Raw genomic sequence first — 20,722 nt, forward strand, 5'->3', positions numbered from 1 at the left:
TTTCATCCCTCCCAAAAAACAAAATCAGTGATTCAAACATTAAAGATTGCTCTTTTCTTCGTTTCATTGAGTAAAATTTCCTTCTCTGGCTCGGCATCCATTTTTGTCTGATTATACCTCTGTGAAGCGCCTTGGGATGGTGCTATATAAATGCAAGTTGTGTTGTTGTTGTAAAGGTACCATTGCAGTACCTATCACCTCCGAATACAGAACCACAGACGTTTACTTCATGGAAGGAGGACATTCAGCCAATTGTGTCTGTGTTGAATCTTTGCTGTAGCAATCCAAAACTAATCCCAATCTCCTGATGTCTCCCCATAGCCAAATTCTACCATTTGTGAGGTTGCTTCTCCTTTCCGAGATGCTTTTGTACCAGGTACCACTCCCCAACAAAGATGAGAATCAGGCTCAACACTTTCGATGCTCTGAAGTCAGCTAGATAACAACATTTGAAATAGGAGCAGGAGTAGGCCATATGGTCCCACAAGCCTGCTCCGCCATTCAATAAGATCATGGCTGATCTTCAACCTCAACTCCACTTTCCTGCCCGATCCCCAAATCCATTGATTCCCTCAGAGTCCAAAAATCTATCTATCTCAGTCTTGAATATACTCAATGACTCAGCACTCTCAGCCCTCTGGGTAGAGAATTCCAAAGATTCACAATCCTCTGAGTGAAGAAATTCCTCCTCATCTCAGTCTTAAATGACCGACCCCTTATCCTGCGACTATGCCCTCTAGTTCTAGACTCTCCAGCCAGGGGAAACAACATCTCAGCATCTACCCTGTCAAGCTCCCTCAAAATCTTTTATGTTTCAATGAGATCACCGCTCATTCTTCTAAACTCCAGAGAGTATAGGCTCATTCTACTTAATCTCTCCTCATAGGACAACCCTCTCATCCCAGGAATTAATCTAGTGAACCTTCGTTGCACCGCCTCTAAGGCAAGTATATCCTTCCTTAGATAAGGAGACACAGAATGTACCAACTACTTCTTAAAACCAGTCACTTTTCAATTATGACAATATACAGATTCATGATCTTCGAGCCAATAGGAGAAGCTCTTCAATCCACACAGCTTTCCATCTGGTGTTAAAATTTGTAATCTTATATGGGTTTTCATACAAGATAAATATATCTTAGAAAGTATATTCCTACCCTCTTTTGAAATTCTTCGTCCCCGATTGATCCACGCATTATTCAGTCTCTGGAGAGGACTAGCACATAGTCATGTCATTGGCGAGCAGGCTGAGAAAGGAGTGCCTTAGCTCATTGTACAATTTTTCATTACACTCTGTGGGTATTTGTCTTTAATGGTTCATTTGCAATTGGAAACTGAAGAGTGAGGAACTGCCAAAGCAAAAACAAGCCCCCACCCCTCTGTGGCATAAGGTTTTAGTACACTAATATATCGTTAGACTATCATACCAACAACATGTTGGAAAAAAACCTCTCTTATTTACAACCAGTCCTCCTGCACAACAAAACTCCTGGTGAACCACTGCCAAATTCTGGAATATTGGGGAGAATTTTAAACCCCAAGAACGGGTGGGTTGGCGGCGGGTGGGAGGTGAAAATCGAAGTTTTTTTTGATCGCACCCACTTCCGGGTTTAACGTGGGCGCGTTTGGATGTGGGTGCGGAACGTACTTGTCGACGTGGCGTCCCCAATTAGTGCCGGCGGGGAATCATTAGCGGTGCAATTAACGTCGTTATGAGACGTCGAGGACCTTTTTTTTTAAAAATTGAATTTAACGCAAGTTCAAATTTAACTTCTCCAGCCTGGGTTTCTGATTCTCGCCAGTGAAAAGGAGGCGAGAAGGGCCGGTTCATCAGGTGAGTGCCTTTATTGCACTGCTTGTCGGCCAGGAGGAGCAGGAGTGTTTCCTCCAGACCTCACAAGCTTACCTGCCACGATCGGAGGCCACCCCCCACCCCCGATGTCAAACCCTCCCACCGATGTCCAAGACTCTACCTCCAATCAACAACTCTGCTCCTGATGCCCTCCACAGCCTCGTCCCACAATCTTCTCAATCTTGCAGCCTGTCAATCAGGTTGGCTGCCAAGCACGAAAACCGGAAGTAAAAGTTTTAGCATTCAATTAGGTTGCAATCGCACATTCCGACCCGCCAACTTTACTTCTGGGTTTCACACCTGAAAAACTTCCGCCACCGCCAACCCCCTCCCCCCACCCAAATTCATGCCCACTGTACGCCCTTGTGAATGGTGGAAAGAGTGAATAGTTACTTCATTCGTTCCTCATATAAGCGGGACAGGAACATTCCCATGGCCAGTCCTGTGTGAAACTGAACAGCTTGAGACTCGTCGGCATTTGGTTTTCCTGGTAAACCTGCAGTGAGAATGCTCAGGACCTCCTCAATGCTCTCTTTGCGTGATGTGATAAAAACAGGTACAAGAAGTGTCACAGCAGTGGCAGCACAGGAGCGAGCGATGGCACTGGCCGTGTTCTCACCAGAGTAAGATTTCTGTGAAACCCATAAAACAAAATTAGTGATTCATACATTAAAGACTGCTCTCTTCAACATTTCATTGAGTAAGACCCCCTTCTTTGGCTGGGTGGCCATTTTTGTCTGATTATGCCTCTGCGAAGAGCCTTGGGACGTTTTTCTGCATCAAAGACATTATATAATTGCAAGTTCTTGTTGTAAAGGTATCATTGCAGTAAATATCACACTCCCAACACAGAACCATAGAAGTTCATAGACCAGAAGGAGGCCATTATCCCATCTGCGCTGGTTCAATGCTGGAGCAATCCAAAACTAATTCCAGTGTCCTGATCTCTCCCAATAGCCAAATACTACCATTTATGACACTACTTCTCCTTCCTGAGGTTCTCTTGTACCAAGTACCACTCCCGAGCTAAGATGAGAATCAAGGAACCAAGGTCTCTGCTAAATAGAAAGTACACAAGAGTGGTGATGTCCCCTCAAACAATAGATTAGCTTAGCTCAGCTGGTAGCTCCTTTGCGTTTGAGTCAAAACATGAGTACATAATCTAGGCTGACACTTCAGTGCAGTACTAAAGGATTAAAAATTGTTGGACTATAACTTGGTGTTGTAAAATTGTTTACAATTGTCAACCCCAGTCCATCACCGGCATCTCCACATCAGTACTAAAGGAGGGCAGCCTTATCGGAGGTGCTGTATTTTTGATGAGAAGTCAAACCAAAGCCCTGTCTCAATGTTCAGGGAGAAATAAAAGATTTCATGGCAATATTTTAAAAAGAGCAGGGAGTTCTCCCAGTGTCCTGGTCAATCCCTTAACCAATACCACTAAAAACAGATTATCTGGTCATCCATTTAATTTGCTATCTGTGGCAACTTGCTGTGTGCAAATTAGCTGCCACATTTGCCTAGATACTAACAGTGACTACACTTCAAAAAGTAATCCATTGGTTTTAAAGCACTTTCGGATGTTCTCCGGACCTAATAAGGTGCTATATAAATCCAAGTTTTCATTCATTATTGAAAATGCCTAAATTTCCTTGTGTGAGAAACTTAATGGCCTCGATATTAACCCCCCTACAACAGATGGGAGAGAGGTTAAAATGAAAAAATGGGCAACGTTTCCCAACCCACCATGCACATGCCTGCCGCCATTTTCACGGTGGTGGATTTCGTGCCGTGCGAGTGCCCCGCTGTGGAGGGGCGGGACATTTCATTAGCATATGTAAATCAGGCTCCCACTGTGCAATTGGGAGCCTGATTTAAACTTAACAGTTGCTGAGCGGGCTTCCAAGGGCTCTCTCTTCCCCCCCCCACCCACCACCAAGCCCTGATCTCCGGCCTTTCCCCCTCACGATTGCCGGGGACCTACTGCAGCTGATTTTACCGCCTAGCAGCCGGCCAGCCTATCAATTTGGCCGGCTGTCAGGCGGGAAACGGAAGAAAAAAATTATAATGAGGTGCTGCCGTTAAATTCGGCAGGACCTCCGCGTCCCCGGCCTCAACGCGTTCCCTGGCCACTTTTGCCATACACCGTGCTCTCCCCACTTCCCCGGAACTAAGTTGGGATGTGAATATCTGCATAATGGAAATTATGTACCAGTCCAAATTATGTGAAAATGGATCAGATGATGCAAGAACAATTTTTTGACCGAAATGAAACTGGGAACTGACCTAAGGTTAAAAACTCTAGGCAATTCCTAAACACCTCCCAATCAGAATGTCAAAGGCAGCTGATCGACAGTAAGGCTTTCAGTTCACTAACTCAGTGCCAAAAGAAAAACTAACCACAGTTTTCCATGTGTTGAGGAACTTAAAACTCACACATGCAAAGAGGTTTGAACAGTGGATACATTAACTTGTGAATAACTAAATTAAACTCTCAGTTGGGAACTAATGAGGCCTAACTAGGCATATTTCTAAATAGCTTGCATCAAACAGGATACAAACAAGTGATTCTCTAACAAAACAAACACAAACAGGACATGAAGGACTGAAATGTCCAAAACAGAACTTGATTTTAAATTAATGCTAAACAAGCTGGAGATAATCCAGAATATGAGGGACATCTTGTGAAATATGACGAACCTATTTGGAAGAACATACTTGTATAAGCTGTTTCCCTCGTTATCTAAATGTTAGAGTGGATACCCTGCATGAACTAATCAAGCAATTTACCTCCAGGACCAGGAGACCCTAATCAAATAATCATTATTTTTCAACAAACAGACATACAACTGAATGTTTGTGCTCAGATACAAATTTTGACCGATGGCTCCCTGCACAACTCCCTGCCTGTACTCACGGTAATGCAGAGCCAATAAGGGTTTCACTCTAACTATTCTTTACTTTTAAACTATCCATGGCATGAAGGGAAATGAAGGAAATGCAATGGTGGTCACACGTTTGCACTCTCATTTTGGTGTACTTGAGGGGTCTTACTTTTGAATTTCTGAAAGTCTCGTCCTTTTGTGTGTAAGGAGTCTCAATTTTGTATACTGGGGGGGCGTGGTCACATTGTGTAATCATATGCAGCCCACTCTCTGGTTTTGCCACATGTATCTGGTCCAGCTCCAAAAATGTGGGTATCCTATAGTAAAAGAACCTGAATTGCATTTGTTTTTTTTAAACTACTTAGGTACTGTGACTGGATTTAAAGGAATAGCCACAAAAATACCTCATTATTTTGACACTGGTGATGTATTCATTTTTTAGTTGAATGCTTGTGAATTCAGATGATGTTTGTACAGGAATACTGTCTCTTCCATATAGTTATGGCATTGCAGCTTTAAACTGCCTGCTTTCTCACTCAGTTAAAGGCCCACTTTTAGTTGCGACTTGTTCTTGAATTATATGGTCTCCAAGTATTTTGCTCTTCCTTCTACTCACTAATTCAGAAAGGTACCCACATTACCATTATTTTGCTATAAAAATGTCAAACAAACAAAAGCCTGAAATGTTATGCAACCCTCATCCTTGTGCCCGTTTGCTTAGGTGTGCAAATACATTGGGGCCAGATTTTGCTGTAACAAGGCATTTAATGGCATCTACCGTTAATTAGACTTGCCGCTGCACCCTTCATAGTATCATAGTATGTTACAACATAGAAGGAGGCCACTCAGCCCATCGTGCCTGTGCCGGCTCTTTGAAAGAGCTATCCAATTAGTCCCGCTCCCCTGCTCTTTCTCCATGGCCCTTCACGTGTTTATCCAATTCCCTATTGAATCTGGTTCCACTATCCTTTCAGGCAGTGCATTCCAGATCATAACTCACTGCGTAAAAAAATGTTTCCTCATGTCTCCTCTGGTTCTTTTACCAATCACCTTAAATCTGTGTCCGCTGGTTACCAACCCTTCTGCCACTAGAAACAGTTTCTCCTTATTTACTTCATCAAAACCGTTCATGATTTTGACAACCTCGATCATATCTCCTCTTAACCTTCTCTGCTCTAAGGAGAACATATGTCTCTGCATAACTGAAGTCCCTCATCCCTGGTACCATTCTAATAAATCTCTTCTGTACCCTTTCTAGGGCCTTGACATCCTTCCTAAAGTGTGGTGCCCAGAATTGAACATAATACTCCAGCTGAGGTCTAACCAGTGTTTTATAAAGGTTTAGCATAGCTTCCTCGTTTTTGTTCTCTATGCCTCTATTAACAGAACACAGGATCCCATATGCTTTTCTAACCGCTTTCTCAACTTGTCCTGACACCTTCAAAGATTTGTGTACATATACCCCAGGTCTCTCTGTTCCTGCACAACCTTTAAAATTGTACCATTTCGTTTATATTGCCTCTCCTCATTCTTCCTACCAAAATGAATCACTTCACACTTCTCTGCATTAAATTTCATCTGCCACGTGTCTACCCATTTCACCAGTCTGTCTACGTCCTTCTGAAGTCTGTTACTATCCTCCATATTGTTTACTACATTCCTGAGTTTCGTGTCATCTACAAACTTTGAAATTGTACCCTGTATACCCTAGTCCAGGTTGTTAAGATATATCAAAAAGAGCAATGGTCCTAATACCAACCCCTGGGCAACACCTCCAGTCCCTCCAGTCAGAAAAACAACTGTTCATCACTACTCTCTGCTTTCTGTCCCTTAGTCAATTTTGTATCCAGGCTGCCACTGTCCCTTAAATCCCATGGGCTTTAATTTCACTTACAAGTCTATTATGTGGTACTTTACCAAATGCCTTTTGAAAGTTCATATACGCAACATCAACCGCACTACCATCATCAACCCTCTCCGGTACTTCATCGAAGAACTCAATCAAGTTAGTCAAATACAATTTTCCTTTAACAAATCCGTGCTGACTTTCATTTATTAGCCCATGCTTTTCCAAGTGCCAATTAATTTTGTCCCTATTAGTGTCTCTAAAAAGCTGACTGGCCTGTAATAGAAGGAGGAGCGGTGGCAAGAGAGGCCCGAGACCAACACGAGAGCAAAGTGAGAGAGAGAGGAGGAGAGAGAGAGAGGGAGGAAGATAGATAGAGAGAGAGTGTGGGGGTAAGAGCAGCAGCAGCGGGAGAGGCCCGAGACCAGCACGAGAGGGGGAGAGCTGAGATAAAAGGAGGAGCAGTGGCGAGAGAGGCCCAAGACCAGCATGAAAGGCAGAGAGAGATAGCGGGGATAAAAGGAGCAGTGGCGAGAGTGGCCCAAGACCAGCAGAGAGAGAGAGAAAGAGAGAGAGAATAAAAGGACGAGTGGGCAAGGAGGTAAAAGAAAAAAAACCTAACATCTCATCAGCACATGGGAAGGAGCTGATTGGTGAGTAGCCGGTGAGTGGGTTTTTTTGTTTCTTGTAAGCTTAGTGGTAATCTAATAAATCGAGGCATAGCAGGGCAGCTCAGACCCGTCGAATGCACATCCTGTACCATGTGGGAACTCCAGGCTGCTTCTCGTGTCATGAACAGCCACATGTGCAGGAAGTGTCATTTACTGGAGGAGCTCGAGCTCCGGGTTTCGGAGCTTGAGCAGCAGCTGGCGTCACTGCAATGTATCCACGAGGCAGAGAGCTACGTGGATAGCACGTTTCAGGAGGTGGTCACCCGCAGCTTAGGAGTGCGCAGGCAGAGAGGGACTGGGTGACCGCCGGACAGGCAAGGAGGACCTGGCAGGTAGTGCAGGAGTCCCCTGAGGGCATCTCACTCTCTAACCATACTGGTGAGGGAAAGGGTTCCTCTGAGGAATGTAGCCAGAGCCAAGTCCACAGCACCATGGGTGGCTCAGTTGTACAAGGGAAGGAGAAAGTTCAGGAGAGCAATAGTGATTGGGGTTTCTATAGTTAGGGGAACAGACAGGCATTTCTGCAGCCGCAGACGTGATTCCAGGATGGTATGTTGCCTCCCTGATGCCAGGGTCAAGGATGTCACTGAGAGGCTGCAGAACATTCTGAAGGGGGAGGTGTCAGTGACCAGGGGGCATAGATTTAAAGTAATTGGTGGATGGATTAGCAGGGAGCTGAGGAGAATTTTTTTCACCCATAGGGTAGCAGGGGTCTGGAACTCATTGCCTGAAAGGGTGGTAGAGGCAGAAAAGCTCAACTCATTTAAAAAGGTACTTGGATGTGCACTTGAAGTGCCGTAACCTACAGGGTTATGGACTAAGTGCTGGAAAGTGGGATTAAGCGGGATAGCTCTTTTTCGGCCGGCACGGACACGATAGGCCGAATGGCCTCCTTCTGTGCCGTAACTTCCTATGATTCTAATTGCCGGGTTTATCCCTCTCCCCTTTTTTAAACAGGGGTGTAACATTTGCAATTCTCCAGCCCTCTGCCACTGCCCCCATATCTGAGGCGGATTGGAAGATTGTGGCCAGAGCCTCCGCAATTTCTACCCTTACTTCCCTCAGTAACCCAGGATGCATCCCATCCGGACCGGATAACTTTTCTACTTTGAGTACTGCCAAACTTTTAAGTACTTCTTCTTTATCTATTTTTATCCGATCCAATATCGCTCCTACCTCCTCCTTTACTGTTACATTGGCAGCATCCTCTTCTCTAGTGAAGACCGATGCGAAGAATTCATTTAGTACCTCAGCCATACCTTCTGCCACCACAAGAAGATCTTTTTTGTCCCTAATCGGCCCCACTTCTCCTTCAACTACCCTTTTAGTATTTATGTTTATAAACGACCTTTTATGTTAGCCGCTAATCTATTCTCATACTCTCTCTTTGCCCCTCTCATTCCCTTTGTACTTTCTATATTTGGCATGGTTCTCTACTGTATTCTGAGCCCTACACTTGTCATAAACCTCCTTTTCTGTTTCATTTTAATCTCTATATCTTTAGTCATCCAGGGAGCTCTACCTTTGGGTTTCCTTCCTCTCCCCCTAGTGGGAACGTGTCTATTCTGTACCCAAACCATCTCCTCCTTGAATGCCGCCCGTTTTTCAATTACTGTTTTGCCTACCAATTTTTAATTCCAATTCACCAGGGCAAGATCCCTTTTTAACTCACTCAAAATAGCTCTCCTCTAGTTAAGTATTTCAGCTCAAAACATTTTTACCCACTAAGTTACTGAAAGTGCAAGTTGATAACGGTGCAGCGAGGGAAACAGGGCAAGCAACTGTGTATCTCTTTAACCAATCAGATTGAAGGATTGAGAAATAAACAGCAGAAGGACTGAGAAGGAAGTGTAAATTAGAGTGGCTGAATTCAATGTCAAACCAGGTACAGAAAGAGAAATAGAGAGGAAAAGAAAGATTGGATTAAGAGAGAGAGAAAAAAAGAGGCAGAAAGAAAAAAGTCAACAATTTATATTTGACATTTTAAAAATCTCCAACAATTAATACCTTAAGGAATGAGACTCCAGGCTTGTTATAGTTAATTTTCAGTGTCAGAGATTGATTGGCAGTAATTAACAATTATCACGTCGTTAAAAGGGTACTTACACTTGTAATGACAAGACTGGACCTTCTATGGCGCATTTAGTTCATATCCACCAAGCAAATACAGCAACTTCACGCCACTCAATGCATGTCAATGGTGTGGCAGACAACGAGATACTGTTTTTACAAAGCTAACAGCGGAACGGCGCAACTTGGACAGCAACTTTAGGATATTGGCATTTAACCGCACATCTGCTCCTCGCCTGAACTTGCTGTACCATTTACGCATAATGATAAGCTCCAATAGTCTCACCGTTATTTTGACAGCAAAATCTGGCTCATTACTGTCTGACTAAGAAAGAAAACTTACATGTTGGAACCACGGGAAGATACGCCCCTTTGGACGATAGCGGCTGTCAACAATGCTCAGCAGCGTCTCCACCACCATAGATATCCAGTGCTGTGTTGGTAAAATCTCAGCCCCAATCTGTACAGATAATAAATGAGAGTGTGACCAGTGGACAAAAAATACATAAATTATCCAGTGTCTATTCTTCCATTTCTTTGCGTTTTTCTGACAATATCAGCTGCTCTGAGGAGACAGTTACCAGTACATACAGAAGTTTGAGAAGATGCTTGTAAAACATAAGACCTTTATCCAAGTTTGCCAACAAGTAACTTAGAGTTTTTCTCCAGTGTAAGATACATATACATTATACTAAATCAAAAGTATGTTCTCCTTTATCAGGGTGGTTTTATTGTCTACCTGTCAGTTTGAATAAACTGAGTTTTCACTGTACTACAAAAAAGAAAATACTGTAAGTAAGCTTGAATCAAAATTTTTCCTCCTTTGCTCCTAGTGAAAAGTTACTTTCTCGATTAAAATCATGACTTTCTGAAACTCCTCTACCATTTAATTGGTTTGAGTGCAATGATAGCTAATTAATTAATTGTATAACACTACAGATTTTTGTTCTCCTGTTATTTCCAAACTAACTATAAACTATTTAATTCAGTACATTTATACCCTGAGATTATTCCCATGTCCTTATATTTATACTTCATGAAGACTGGACACCAGGTCTAAGCAGCAACAATTAAAATCTTGATCAGTCTGACAGATGTGACAGCAGAGCACATCCTTATAAAATAACAACACAGTAAATAAGACCAATTGTTCAACTGCTTCAAAGTTACATGTCTTTTTTAAGACCTGCAGGGTATGTCTGATTCTGCCTTTATAGATCTTCTCCATCAAATCTGCAATATCGATATTGTCTATTCTCTCTCTTCCCCTATGACCATTTCGCCCTCCACTCCCAAGGCTATCTAGTTTCTCTCTCCCCATGTCATCCATTCTCTCCATTCCCCTTGTCATCAATTTTCTCCTTCCCTCACTGCTATCCATCCTCCCTTCCCATCCAATCCATCCCCCCAACTCCCATTCTCCTGCTTCCAACATCATCCATTCCTTCCCTCCCCTCGCAATACATTCTCCCACTGCCATCCATTTCCCCTTCCCTTTGCCATCCATTCAGTCCCATTCCTTTGCTATTCATTCCACCCTCACCTTACTAGCCACTACTCCCCACCAACTCTTACCTGAAACTAGTAGCTCCTCACCTGAAGTTGCTGTACAATTTATGTATAAATAATGGCGAGCACCATTACCCTCACTGTTATTTTGACAGCAAAATCTGTCCCTCTCACTCCTCAGCATGACTGCTGCCTTTGTACACTGTAGGCAGGAATGCTTTCTAGGACTTGGGAGCAGTGGGAACAAGAGGCAGAGGAGGACCAACTGCACTGATTTTTGTCACAAAACGCTGGCACACTGTATCCCCAAACGCTGACCGCTGGCATGTGTGGTACAAGAAGAAAGAAATGAAAATAGTTTACAAAACAAATCATGCAGTAAACCTACTTCAGGTGCATCATTGGGTTCTGATGGCAGGCTACTTTCATATTTGGCCACTGATACAGCAAGCCCAGTCAAAGCCAGGATGGAATTTCCCTGCACCACAGGGCTGTCCCTGTTAACCAAACAGAAGATCAACAGGAAATGCACAAGACTGATTTTTTAAGCTACTACATCATACAGCAACAAAAACCATCACACTTTCAGTCATCATGAAACTTATGAAAACATTTTTTTTTAAATTTCCACTTTAAAAAACAGACAAACTGAGGACCGTGTGGTGCAGTTGGTCAGCACATTATTCTTTCACCTCTAACACCATGATCTGTATCTATCCAGACTGAAGGAGTGAAAGCCTCCTCTCTGCACCAGCTCTAAGAGTCCTATGTGAAGTATGTTCAGGCAGTTTACAATTAAGTTCCTACTGGCTTTGAATCCACTGAACAGAATGTTTTGCAATTCAACCATTTTACTCAGAGATTATAGGAATGACTAGGAAATGATTATTTCACATTTGTGCAGTAAGGGATTATGGTTAAGATACATTGTTCAGATAATGCAGAGAGCGCCTTCTGCACCAGGACCCATGGGATAACTGAACTGGGATTGCTTGATGTTGACAATAATTGCTCAATGTAGAAATACATAAATTTAGTCATCTATCCACCAATTAGAACTGATATTTAGATATTCCTGTGTTGCATTATACCAATATACCAATATTCACCTCTGAGCAATGTTCAACCAGTTTCCTGGAATAAAATATTTTAGTTATCTAGGAAACTTTAAAAGAGAAAGGTGCACTGTGAGGACTTTATTTCTTAAATCAAAAAAAAGTTACAAAGATATATCATTAATTTTGAAATCTTAACTTGAAGCAATCATTCAGTCAAAAGGTGCCTCAGTGATCATGTCATTTCAACAGTGCACATTAATGCATGCCCTGCTGTCTAGATCATTATCTTCTCCAAGCCAATTCCTCCAGCGACATCACTGGTACGCACTTTTGAAAAGAAACAAAAAAATCTACAAAAATCAAAGTAGGCACACAGAAACTGACAGAAAAATGAATGTTAAATTTAAATACAATTCTTTGTAACTATTTGATTTTTAAAAGGGGTCTTTTAGGCAACATTACCTCTTTATAGAAACACCCGATTCATCCAGAAATCGAGTCTCCTGTGTAAAGGAGGCTTACTTAAGGAGAGTGACAAAAGAGCACAAAAATCCAATAGGGCACATTAGTGCTTAAATATCACGAGCATTACTTACTTTGATGCTGATTTAACTACATCAGTCAGCAGGTCCCTGACCCTGTTAAAGAGAAACAACAGGGTTAAAATAATTCATATTTTATTAACCATTCACTACGTGGTTACTTTTTGAACTGTCAAAAATATTCTTTCAAAATAAAGTAGGCTGTTCTTTCTTTTCCCAACACTACTACGTATACCATTCTATTAACCTGATTTTGGGACCATGATCTTCGAAGTAGCGTGACTCCTGATTTCTCATATGCTAATGTGTGACAACATCTTATTTTGTAACTCATCTTCATGTGCTTTACAATTTCAGAGACCAGACAGCAGAAAATACAGTGCTCGGTTAAAGCCTCTCAAAGAAATGTTGAGTATGACAGCCATGAAATCTTTTGAAAAGAAATGAGGTAAAGGGCATGCTCAACAGTGACTACTAAATGGTCCTAGGTGCATAAAAAAATCCATAGTAAACATAAATTTATCATAACATGGATAGCGGGTTGTGGGATCCTGCAGAACTAACCAATCTGATGGAGCATGATGGGTTATACTGAATAGCATTTTCTTGTTCGCTAGTTTGTTATAAAAACGGAAAGAATTATCTGGAAGTTGTTAGGAAGAATATTACTTTTGGGAATTCTACAATAAGACAAATTGAATTGCAATTATAATGTAACCAGAGAGTATTGCTGTTTAATACACAAAACAAAATATATACATATAAATTAGTTTTTAAATTCTTCCGACCAGAGCCAGGATATAAACTGTTTGTACTGCAGCTCCTCAGGATCATCTTTCCCGTGTTTCTGCTGCATCTCCAGCTCGGCCTGTCTCCCCTATAGACAAAGGACATCAATCAACTACACCATCCCACAATGAAACCATTAGTAATCAGTGATCGCAGACAGGAGGAAACTATACATCAGTTCACACTGAGAGAGGCAATAAGCTTGCAGTAAATTTAAAATCAGGCAACTATTAAAAAAGGAACCAGTATGTGACAATTTCCTAAAACCCTCCCTTCTTAAGCATGTGCCATTTTCCCAGCTGGGAATGTAGGGAAACCAACCTGGTCGTTAAGCCTTGCCAATATCACTCTGTAATTGGCAGCAAGGAGGTGCACACGAGGCTCCGCCACTGTTTTTCCATGCCTCGGAAGCAACGTACCTCAGCTCAGAACCTTTCCAATGGCCCAACTCGGGTCCAGAGCCCAGAATGACCCCTTCTCCAACTTCGTCCCCAGGAGGAGAAGGTGACAAGCAAACACTACGCACCTCCCGACATTGGCTTGGCTGAAAAAGGGAGCTCAATAGAATAGAGAGTGGGAGTTAAATGACACCTGTGAACTTCCACTCCATGGCTCTAGTAATCTGTCCTCCTTGTTCTTATTTTCATCCCTCAAGGAAAACACCCGGATTCCGCAGTGTTTCACTCAAGAAAACATGACAATATTGGGGGCCAGAGCATTCAGTTATTGTGGCACAATGGTGTACCAATGTTCTCTGAATTGGTTATGGCTCAGAAAATACTACTCCCATTATTTTTTTTTAAGATTAATTACTGGCATGGAAAGTCTGCATAAGTGAAGCCTTTGCTGCTTTTAAAACACTTCAGAATGCGAAATTGCTCTGCAGCCAAGTTTGATTCTACACAAACGTATCAACTAATGAAGTAAAAGCACAGGCTGTGTGTTAACCACAAGCTATACAAGCTTTAACTTATTTGCTATGGAGTTGCTGCATTAGAAAAATTTACTGTTATACATACACACCATATTAACTTTTTGAACAAGTGTATAATGTACTGAATCTGAAGGGAAAACGTCAAATCTCATGTCTCTCAAGGAAATGAATCGCTGTAGTTCAGAGCAAACAACAAAACATTTGTTGAGTCCTTTTGAGGGTTTTGCAACATGATTTTTTTTAAATCACAGAATCATGGTGAATTTACTTCACAAACCACTATCTGTATTTTCAATTGTTATCCATTGGAAAGAGGAAGTCCTACAACATCTAGTCTTGGCAAGTAGATTCCACCATGAGAACAGGTATAAGTGGTTTAAATAAACCAATAGCTTACGGCCAGGTACCGGTTACTGATATAATACCCAGAAAATAAAGAAAAGAACTAGGATGGCCAGACAATCTCAAAAATAGGTCTGCTGTGGGTTTTTAGAAACAGCTGCAGAAAAAGCAGAACTGGGCTCTCTCGAAGGCTTACTTATAGTCTATCCAGCGTAGGAATATCCAAAATTCAATCCCCCGGCATGTATTGAGTTAGCCAATCTCAGCAGTGATGCTACAATTGCCCTCAGTGTTCCTGCAGGATATACGACAGGATCTTGATCACTGCCAGCAACCTTTGTTGAAAATACACATGGTCTTTGGGTCAGGCCTCCCATTGTTAAGACCCTGTTGAGGCCCAAACATAAATAGAGGCCACTTGGGGGAGCTACCAGAGGGTGAATGGAACCCATGGAATCGTACCCCAGAAAGGACATAACATCTTGAGGCGAGCAGAGAAAATTGGCAAGGAGAAAAAAAAAGAAAAATCTGAATTATTAAGGATATTAAGATACATTCAACAAAGTAAAAGGTCCTTAAAGAGTTAACACAACTACCGATTAAAGTGTACAGAGTGCCATGGAATACACATTCTGACAATGTACAGGTTTGCGAGTGGAAATTAAGCAGGCCCATTGTGGAGCATGGAGTGAATATGAAGGAGAGAATTCATACATTAAATTAGGCAAATCAGTAGGAGCAGAAAAGCAATTATTAGCTCTAAACTATATTTTAAGGTATTTTTTCCCCAACTCATCTAAATGAAATCAAACCATTAAAATATACAAAGCAAGCACAAATAAAGTAACTGGAGAACATTCGGTACAATGAATAGTTACTTAATTATACAATGGCTACAGCCTGCAGACTAGTCTAACACTGCATTTTCACGGAACTACTTTTGACAGCCGTAAGCAGCACCGCATGATGATTTTACCAACTGCTCCTGCCACTCTCCTTAAGAGTCTAATCTCAGAAAACAGAAGAGAAAATGCAAATTGAACTACGAACACAATCATCCCTAAAGAGAAACATTTAAATAAAGTTGAACACTTTGAAATATTATATAATATACCACAGCCTCTGAAACATCGATGTCCCATAATTGGCAACATGCCAAATAAATCATGAGGCATAAGTACAGTAACTCTCCATGATGTAGTACATAATTAACACGTATTTTAACCTTTTCTTCATTTATAGTAACTTTCCTGCCCAAAGTACAACAGTAGTTAGCCAGACTAAACAGACTACGACACAGGTCCCAGTCTGATACCATGGGCTCGATTTTAGGAGGGAGGCGGATTGGCAGCAAAGGGGGGGGGGGTTCGACTGGGCATGTGGGTAATGCGCCCAGTGAATTCGGGGTTCTCTGCACACGATCGCAGCCTAATTGAAAGCACTTACCTTGGCTTCCGGATTTCGTGCTGGAAAGCTGTGCAGCGGGCGGACTGCGCAGCCACATCATAGGCTGTCAGCTGGAGGAGCCCTATTTAAAGGGGCAGCACTGACTGATGCTGCAGAAAGGAGCCAAAATTACAGCATGGAGCATCCTAGGGGGAAGGCTACTCCCAGGTTTAATGATGCCTCACTCCAGATCCTACTGGATGGGGTGAGGAGGAGGAGGACAGAGATCTTCTCCCCAGTGGACGGGAGGAAGTGGCCTGCCTTTGCCACCACGAAGGCCTGGCTCGAGGTGGCAGAGGAGGTCACCAGCACCACCAACATATCACGCACCTGCATACAGTGCAGGAGGCGCTTCAATGACCTAAGTAGGTCAGCCGAAGTGAGTACACTTACTCGTTCCCCTACACTCCCCACAGGCTGGTGGCTGCAACACGTCCATTTCAACTGGGAGTGTTTCCCCCAGTACGCGAAACACGCTCAGTTGAGTTGAAAATCCCACCCCTCCTAAAATATCCTACAAATCAGGTCTGCAAATGACCTGAACTATCTAATTAATTGGTTTAAGTGGGATCCCGCCGGCGGGAGTCCCGCATGAGGGGGCTGCGCGCGCATCTAAGTGCGTCACTGGGGAACCGGACCCGCCCCGGGAATCCCCGATTTTCGGAGCACCCCCCCCCACCCCGCCATCCGAAAATCGAGCCCCATATTTAAAGAAATCATTGACTTGGTCAGATACAGTACACTTACAACTTCATATCTTGTATGTTATGCAGTCAGATCCCCCGCTGTTTAAATATGGTGTAATACCAAGATCTGTGTGCTTTTCTTTATTTCTCCCATCTCCAGTCGATCTGTATGGTTAAGTTTAGCTGCAATTGTTTTGTGACAAAATACGTCTCTAGCTTTGTGATATAAACATATTTCACTACAGTGCAAAATAACTTCCCTTAGCTCATCTCTTTGCCACTGCGCACATCTTCTGGGAAACAATGCAAAGGAAAAGGTTCTACATTGCAAGCATATTCTGAGTAAAGATGATGCACATGCCCTGATCACCCTATCACACAATACCCCACTCTGTGGTGGAGTACCACCAGTCTCGTCTATTCATAAACAAACTTATCAACTGAACAGAAAAAGAATGTACGCTTTCTTTCTCCAATTTTTAAGAAATTTTCCTTCAAGTTTTTACACTGAAGAGGCTGCAGCATTTGTGTCACACTGCACAAGGTAATTTCCTTCAGGATATTGAAGGAGAAATCATGCCATAAATCCATTTAAATTAGGTTTTAACACATATCCTGTGCTTAACTGGAACAATACCCTGGAGGTACAGTCTGTCTGCAGCCACACTGATGCATTGTGCAAAAATTAAAATTTATTCCTGTAATTCGAACATGCGCCAAATTCTAATATTAGAAATGGTCCAGGGCTTGATAATTAAAATGTCAACCTTCTAAATAGGATCAGGGCAATTGAACCAGTAAAATTATAAACAAGTTGATATCAAATATTTCTGGTAATAATTCTAGAAAGTACTGAACAGATCCCATCCGAGTCTGCAAGGTATTATAGGTTACTTCTACTGCACATTTTGCATTACTACAAAGCAATTTCAGTGTTAGATGTGTAGTACAGAAGCCTAAAGGGCCCCGGTACAGGTTGGGCTGCTGAGCGTATGACCACCTCCAGGGGGGTGATCTCACACCACTTTGGCTTCACACAAGCCCACAGGATAAATGCAACCTCATCATGATCTCTTACAAAGATCCCAAGTGGCCCACTGGACCACGTTAAGTTTTTCATGTTGGTAAAGAGCCAACAGGATCTTTGGTTCTTTTACACCATTAACAACGATACTTTTGCAGCAATAAAAATGTTGTTTATCAGAGCACTGCGTATATGTTTAAGTACACATGCACAGTGTTCCATTTTCCTTTGATTTGACAGCAGTACAAAGGTGACACTGTAACTGGGTACTGCTAACTTAGAACACTCTAAAATAGGTACCTGGAGTATAAAGGCAGCATTAAAAAGCACATGCATTTCACATGTGTTTAAAACACTGAAATTTACAGACTATGGCTTCAAAGTCTGATTGGCATTTATCTAAACGCGGTAAGGTGAACAGCACCATTCTAAATAAATGGAGATATTGTTTGAAGGACAGCTCTGAAGAAACATTTTGTCTGCTGAAATATTTTGTAAAATTTAACGTGTATAATTACTGGCCATAATTTTGAACTTTTAATTTTGGAATGGGGTAGGAATCCATTGCTGGCTCAAGAATTTTAACTGGTATATTTACCTGCAGAACCGCCTGGTATGTTCTACCCATAAATCCTAGCCATGCCTGGGACAGCAAAATTGACTTATGCCACTCAGAAGGTTGAATAGGCACCTAGAAATAAAGACGAGACCATTAGAAAAATACTAAATTTTACTATATCATAATTGATATTTAAGATCTACAGAAAATAATCTGAAATTACCATGCACACAATTTTATTTTTTGATAATGTAGAAAAACAATCTCATCTTAATTTCAACATTCACTGTTTTGATTGTCACAGAGTTTATTAATGGAGTTGACAAGGGATCCAAGAATGGCAAGAGAAGTGCCTAATTAGAGTAATCTTTTTTTGTTTCCACCGCCAATGGCTCACGGAAGTGTGGAACATTTTGGCCACTCACTTTTACCAAAGAAGTAATGCAGGCAAGGTTAAGGAAAGCCATTCGTTTGTCATTTCTGGGGTGACTTCATTGGTTTCTTCAACCATTTTCTTACAAGTTATGGCATGAACTTTTTTCTATGTCTTGATCTATCGCAAGTTGACTTTAGGGATCGCTGAACCCGATTTCATAGTATCATAGTATGTGCAGCACAGGAGGAGGCCATTCGGCCCATCATGCCTGTGCCGACTCTCTGAAAGAGCTTCTTCTGCAATTCCGACAGCTTTTTCCAATAAAATTTGTTCTGAAATTCCAGGGAGATTTTTATTGCACGCTGCCGTGAACCATCCAGGAAGTTCTGCTCCAACATCATTGAGTTTAGAAGTGCACAACCATTTCAGGCCATTTCCGAAATCTCTGCTTCTGACCCAATTGAAGACAAAATCCTGTTGTCCTTTGTAGATTTTGCCGATGGCTGCTTGAGTAACACCGTATTCCTTTGCTAATTCAGTCTCTGACTTTGACTTTTTGTCCAGAGCAGTGATAATTTTGTACAGAAAAACATAGAAGGTTACAGCACGGAAGGAGGCCATTCGGCCCATCGAGTCTGTGCCGGCTCGATGCATTAGCAATCCAGCTAGTCCCACTGCCCCGCCCTATCCCTGTAGCCCTGCACATTTTTTTGTTTCAAGTACTTATCCAGTTCCCTTTTGAAAGCCATGATTGAATCTGTCTGCACCATCCCCTCGGGCAGTGCATTCCAGATCATAACCACTCGCTGTGTAAAAAAGTTTTCCTCATGTCACCTTAAATCTATGCCCTCTGGTTCTTGACCCTTGCACCAATGGCAAAAGTTTCTCTCTATCTATTCTGTCTAGACCCTTCATGATTTTGAATACCTCTATCAAATCTCCTCTCAATCTTCTCTGTTCCAAGGAGAACAATCCCAGCTTCTCCAATCTATCCACATAATTTAAGTCCCTCATCTCTGGAAATCTCCTCAGCATCCTTTCTAAGGCCTTCACATCCTTCCTAAAGTGTGGTGCCCAGAACTGGGCACAATACTCCAGTTGTGGCCGAACCAGTGTTTTATAAAGGTTCATCATGACTTCCTTGCTTTTGTACTCTATGCCTCTATTTATAAAGTCCATGGCCTCGTATGCTTTCTTAACCGCTTTCTCAACCTGCCCTGCCACCTTCAACGATTTGTGCACATATACCCCCAGATCCCTATGTTCCTCTACCCCTTTTAGAATTGTGCCCTCTAGTTTATATTGCCTCTCCTCATTTTTCCTACTGAAATGCATCACCTCGCATTTTTCCATGTTAAACTTCATCTGCCATGTGTCCGCCCATGCCACCAAAGTGTCTATATCCTCTTGAAGTCTATCAGTATCCTTACAAGTTTTGTGTCGTCTGCAAATTTGGAAATTGTGCCCAAGTCATTAATACATATCAAGAAAAGCAGCGGTCCCAGCACTGGGGAATGTCACTGCACACCTCCCTCCAGTGCGAAAAACAACTGTTCACCACTACTCTCTGCTTCCTGTCATTTAGCCAATTCTGTATCCATGTTGCTATTGCCTCCTTTATTCCATGGGCCTCAATCTTAATTGCAAGCCTACCATGTGGCACTTTATCAAATGCTTTTTGAAAATCCATGTACACCACATCAACTGCGTTGCCCTCATCTACCCTCTCTGTCACCTTATCAAAAAATTGTATCAGGGGTTAGTTAAACACAATTTGCCTTTAAGCAATCCGTCCTGGCTTTCCCAAATCAATCCACACTCGTCCAAGTGACTGTTAATTCTGTCCCGGATTATCGTTTCTAAAAGTTTCCCCACCACAGAGGTTAAACTATAGTTGCTGGGTTTATCTTTACACCTTTTTTGAACAAGGGTGTAACATTTGCAATTCTCCAGTCCTCTGGCAACACTCCCTTATCTAAGGATGTCTGGAAGATTATGGCCAGTACCTCCGCAATTTCCACCCTTACTTCCCTCAGTAACCTCGGATGCATCCCATCTGGACCGGGTGACTTATTTACTTTAAGTACAGCTAGCCTTTCTAGTACCTCTTATTTCTCAATTTTTAGCCCATCC

General features: G+C 42.2%; 1 protein-coding gene across 2 annotated transcripts in view; it reads right to left on the reverse strand.

Annotated features, from left to right (window-relative positions):
- The window catches only part of focad (focadhesin), a 212,373-nt gene that overhangs the window by 75,074 nt on the left and 116,577 nt on the right, over positions 1–20,722 (reverse strand). For both annotated transcript variants that reach the window (XM_067983305.1, XM_067983307.1), the window contains exons 22-27: positions 18,253–18,345; positions 13,222–13,310; positions 12,488–12,529; positions 11,222–11,330; positions 9,668–9,784; positions 2,246–2,484 (exon numbers count right to left, since the gene is read on the reverse strand). In XM_067983305.1, coding sequence (XP_067839406.1) covers positions 2,246–2,484; positions 9,668–9,784; positions 11,222–11,330; positions 12,488–12,529; positions 13,222–13,310; positions 18,253–18,345 — 689 coding nt within the window. The remainder of the gene's footprint in view (positions 1–2,245; positions 2,485–9,667; positions 9,785–11,221; positions 11,331–12,487; positions 12,530–13,221; positions 13,311–18,252; positions 18,346–20,722) is intronic.

Source organism: Heptranchias perlo, chromosome 4 (assembly GCF_035084215.1).
Source record: "Heptranchias perlo isolate sHepPer1 chromosome 4, sHepPer1.hap1, whole genome shotgun sequence".
Lineage (NCBI taxonomy): Eukaryota > Metazoa > Chordata > Chondrichthyes > Hexanchiformes > Hexanchidae > Heptranchias > Heptranchias perlo.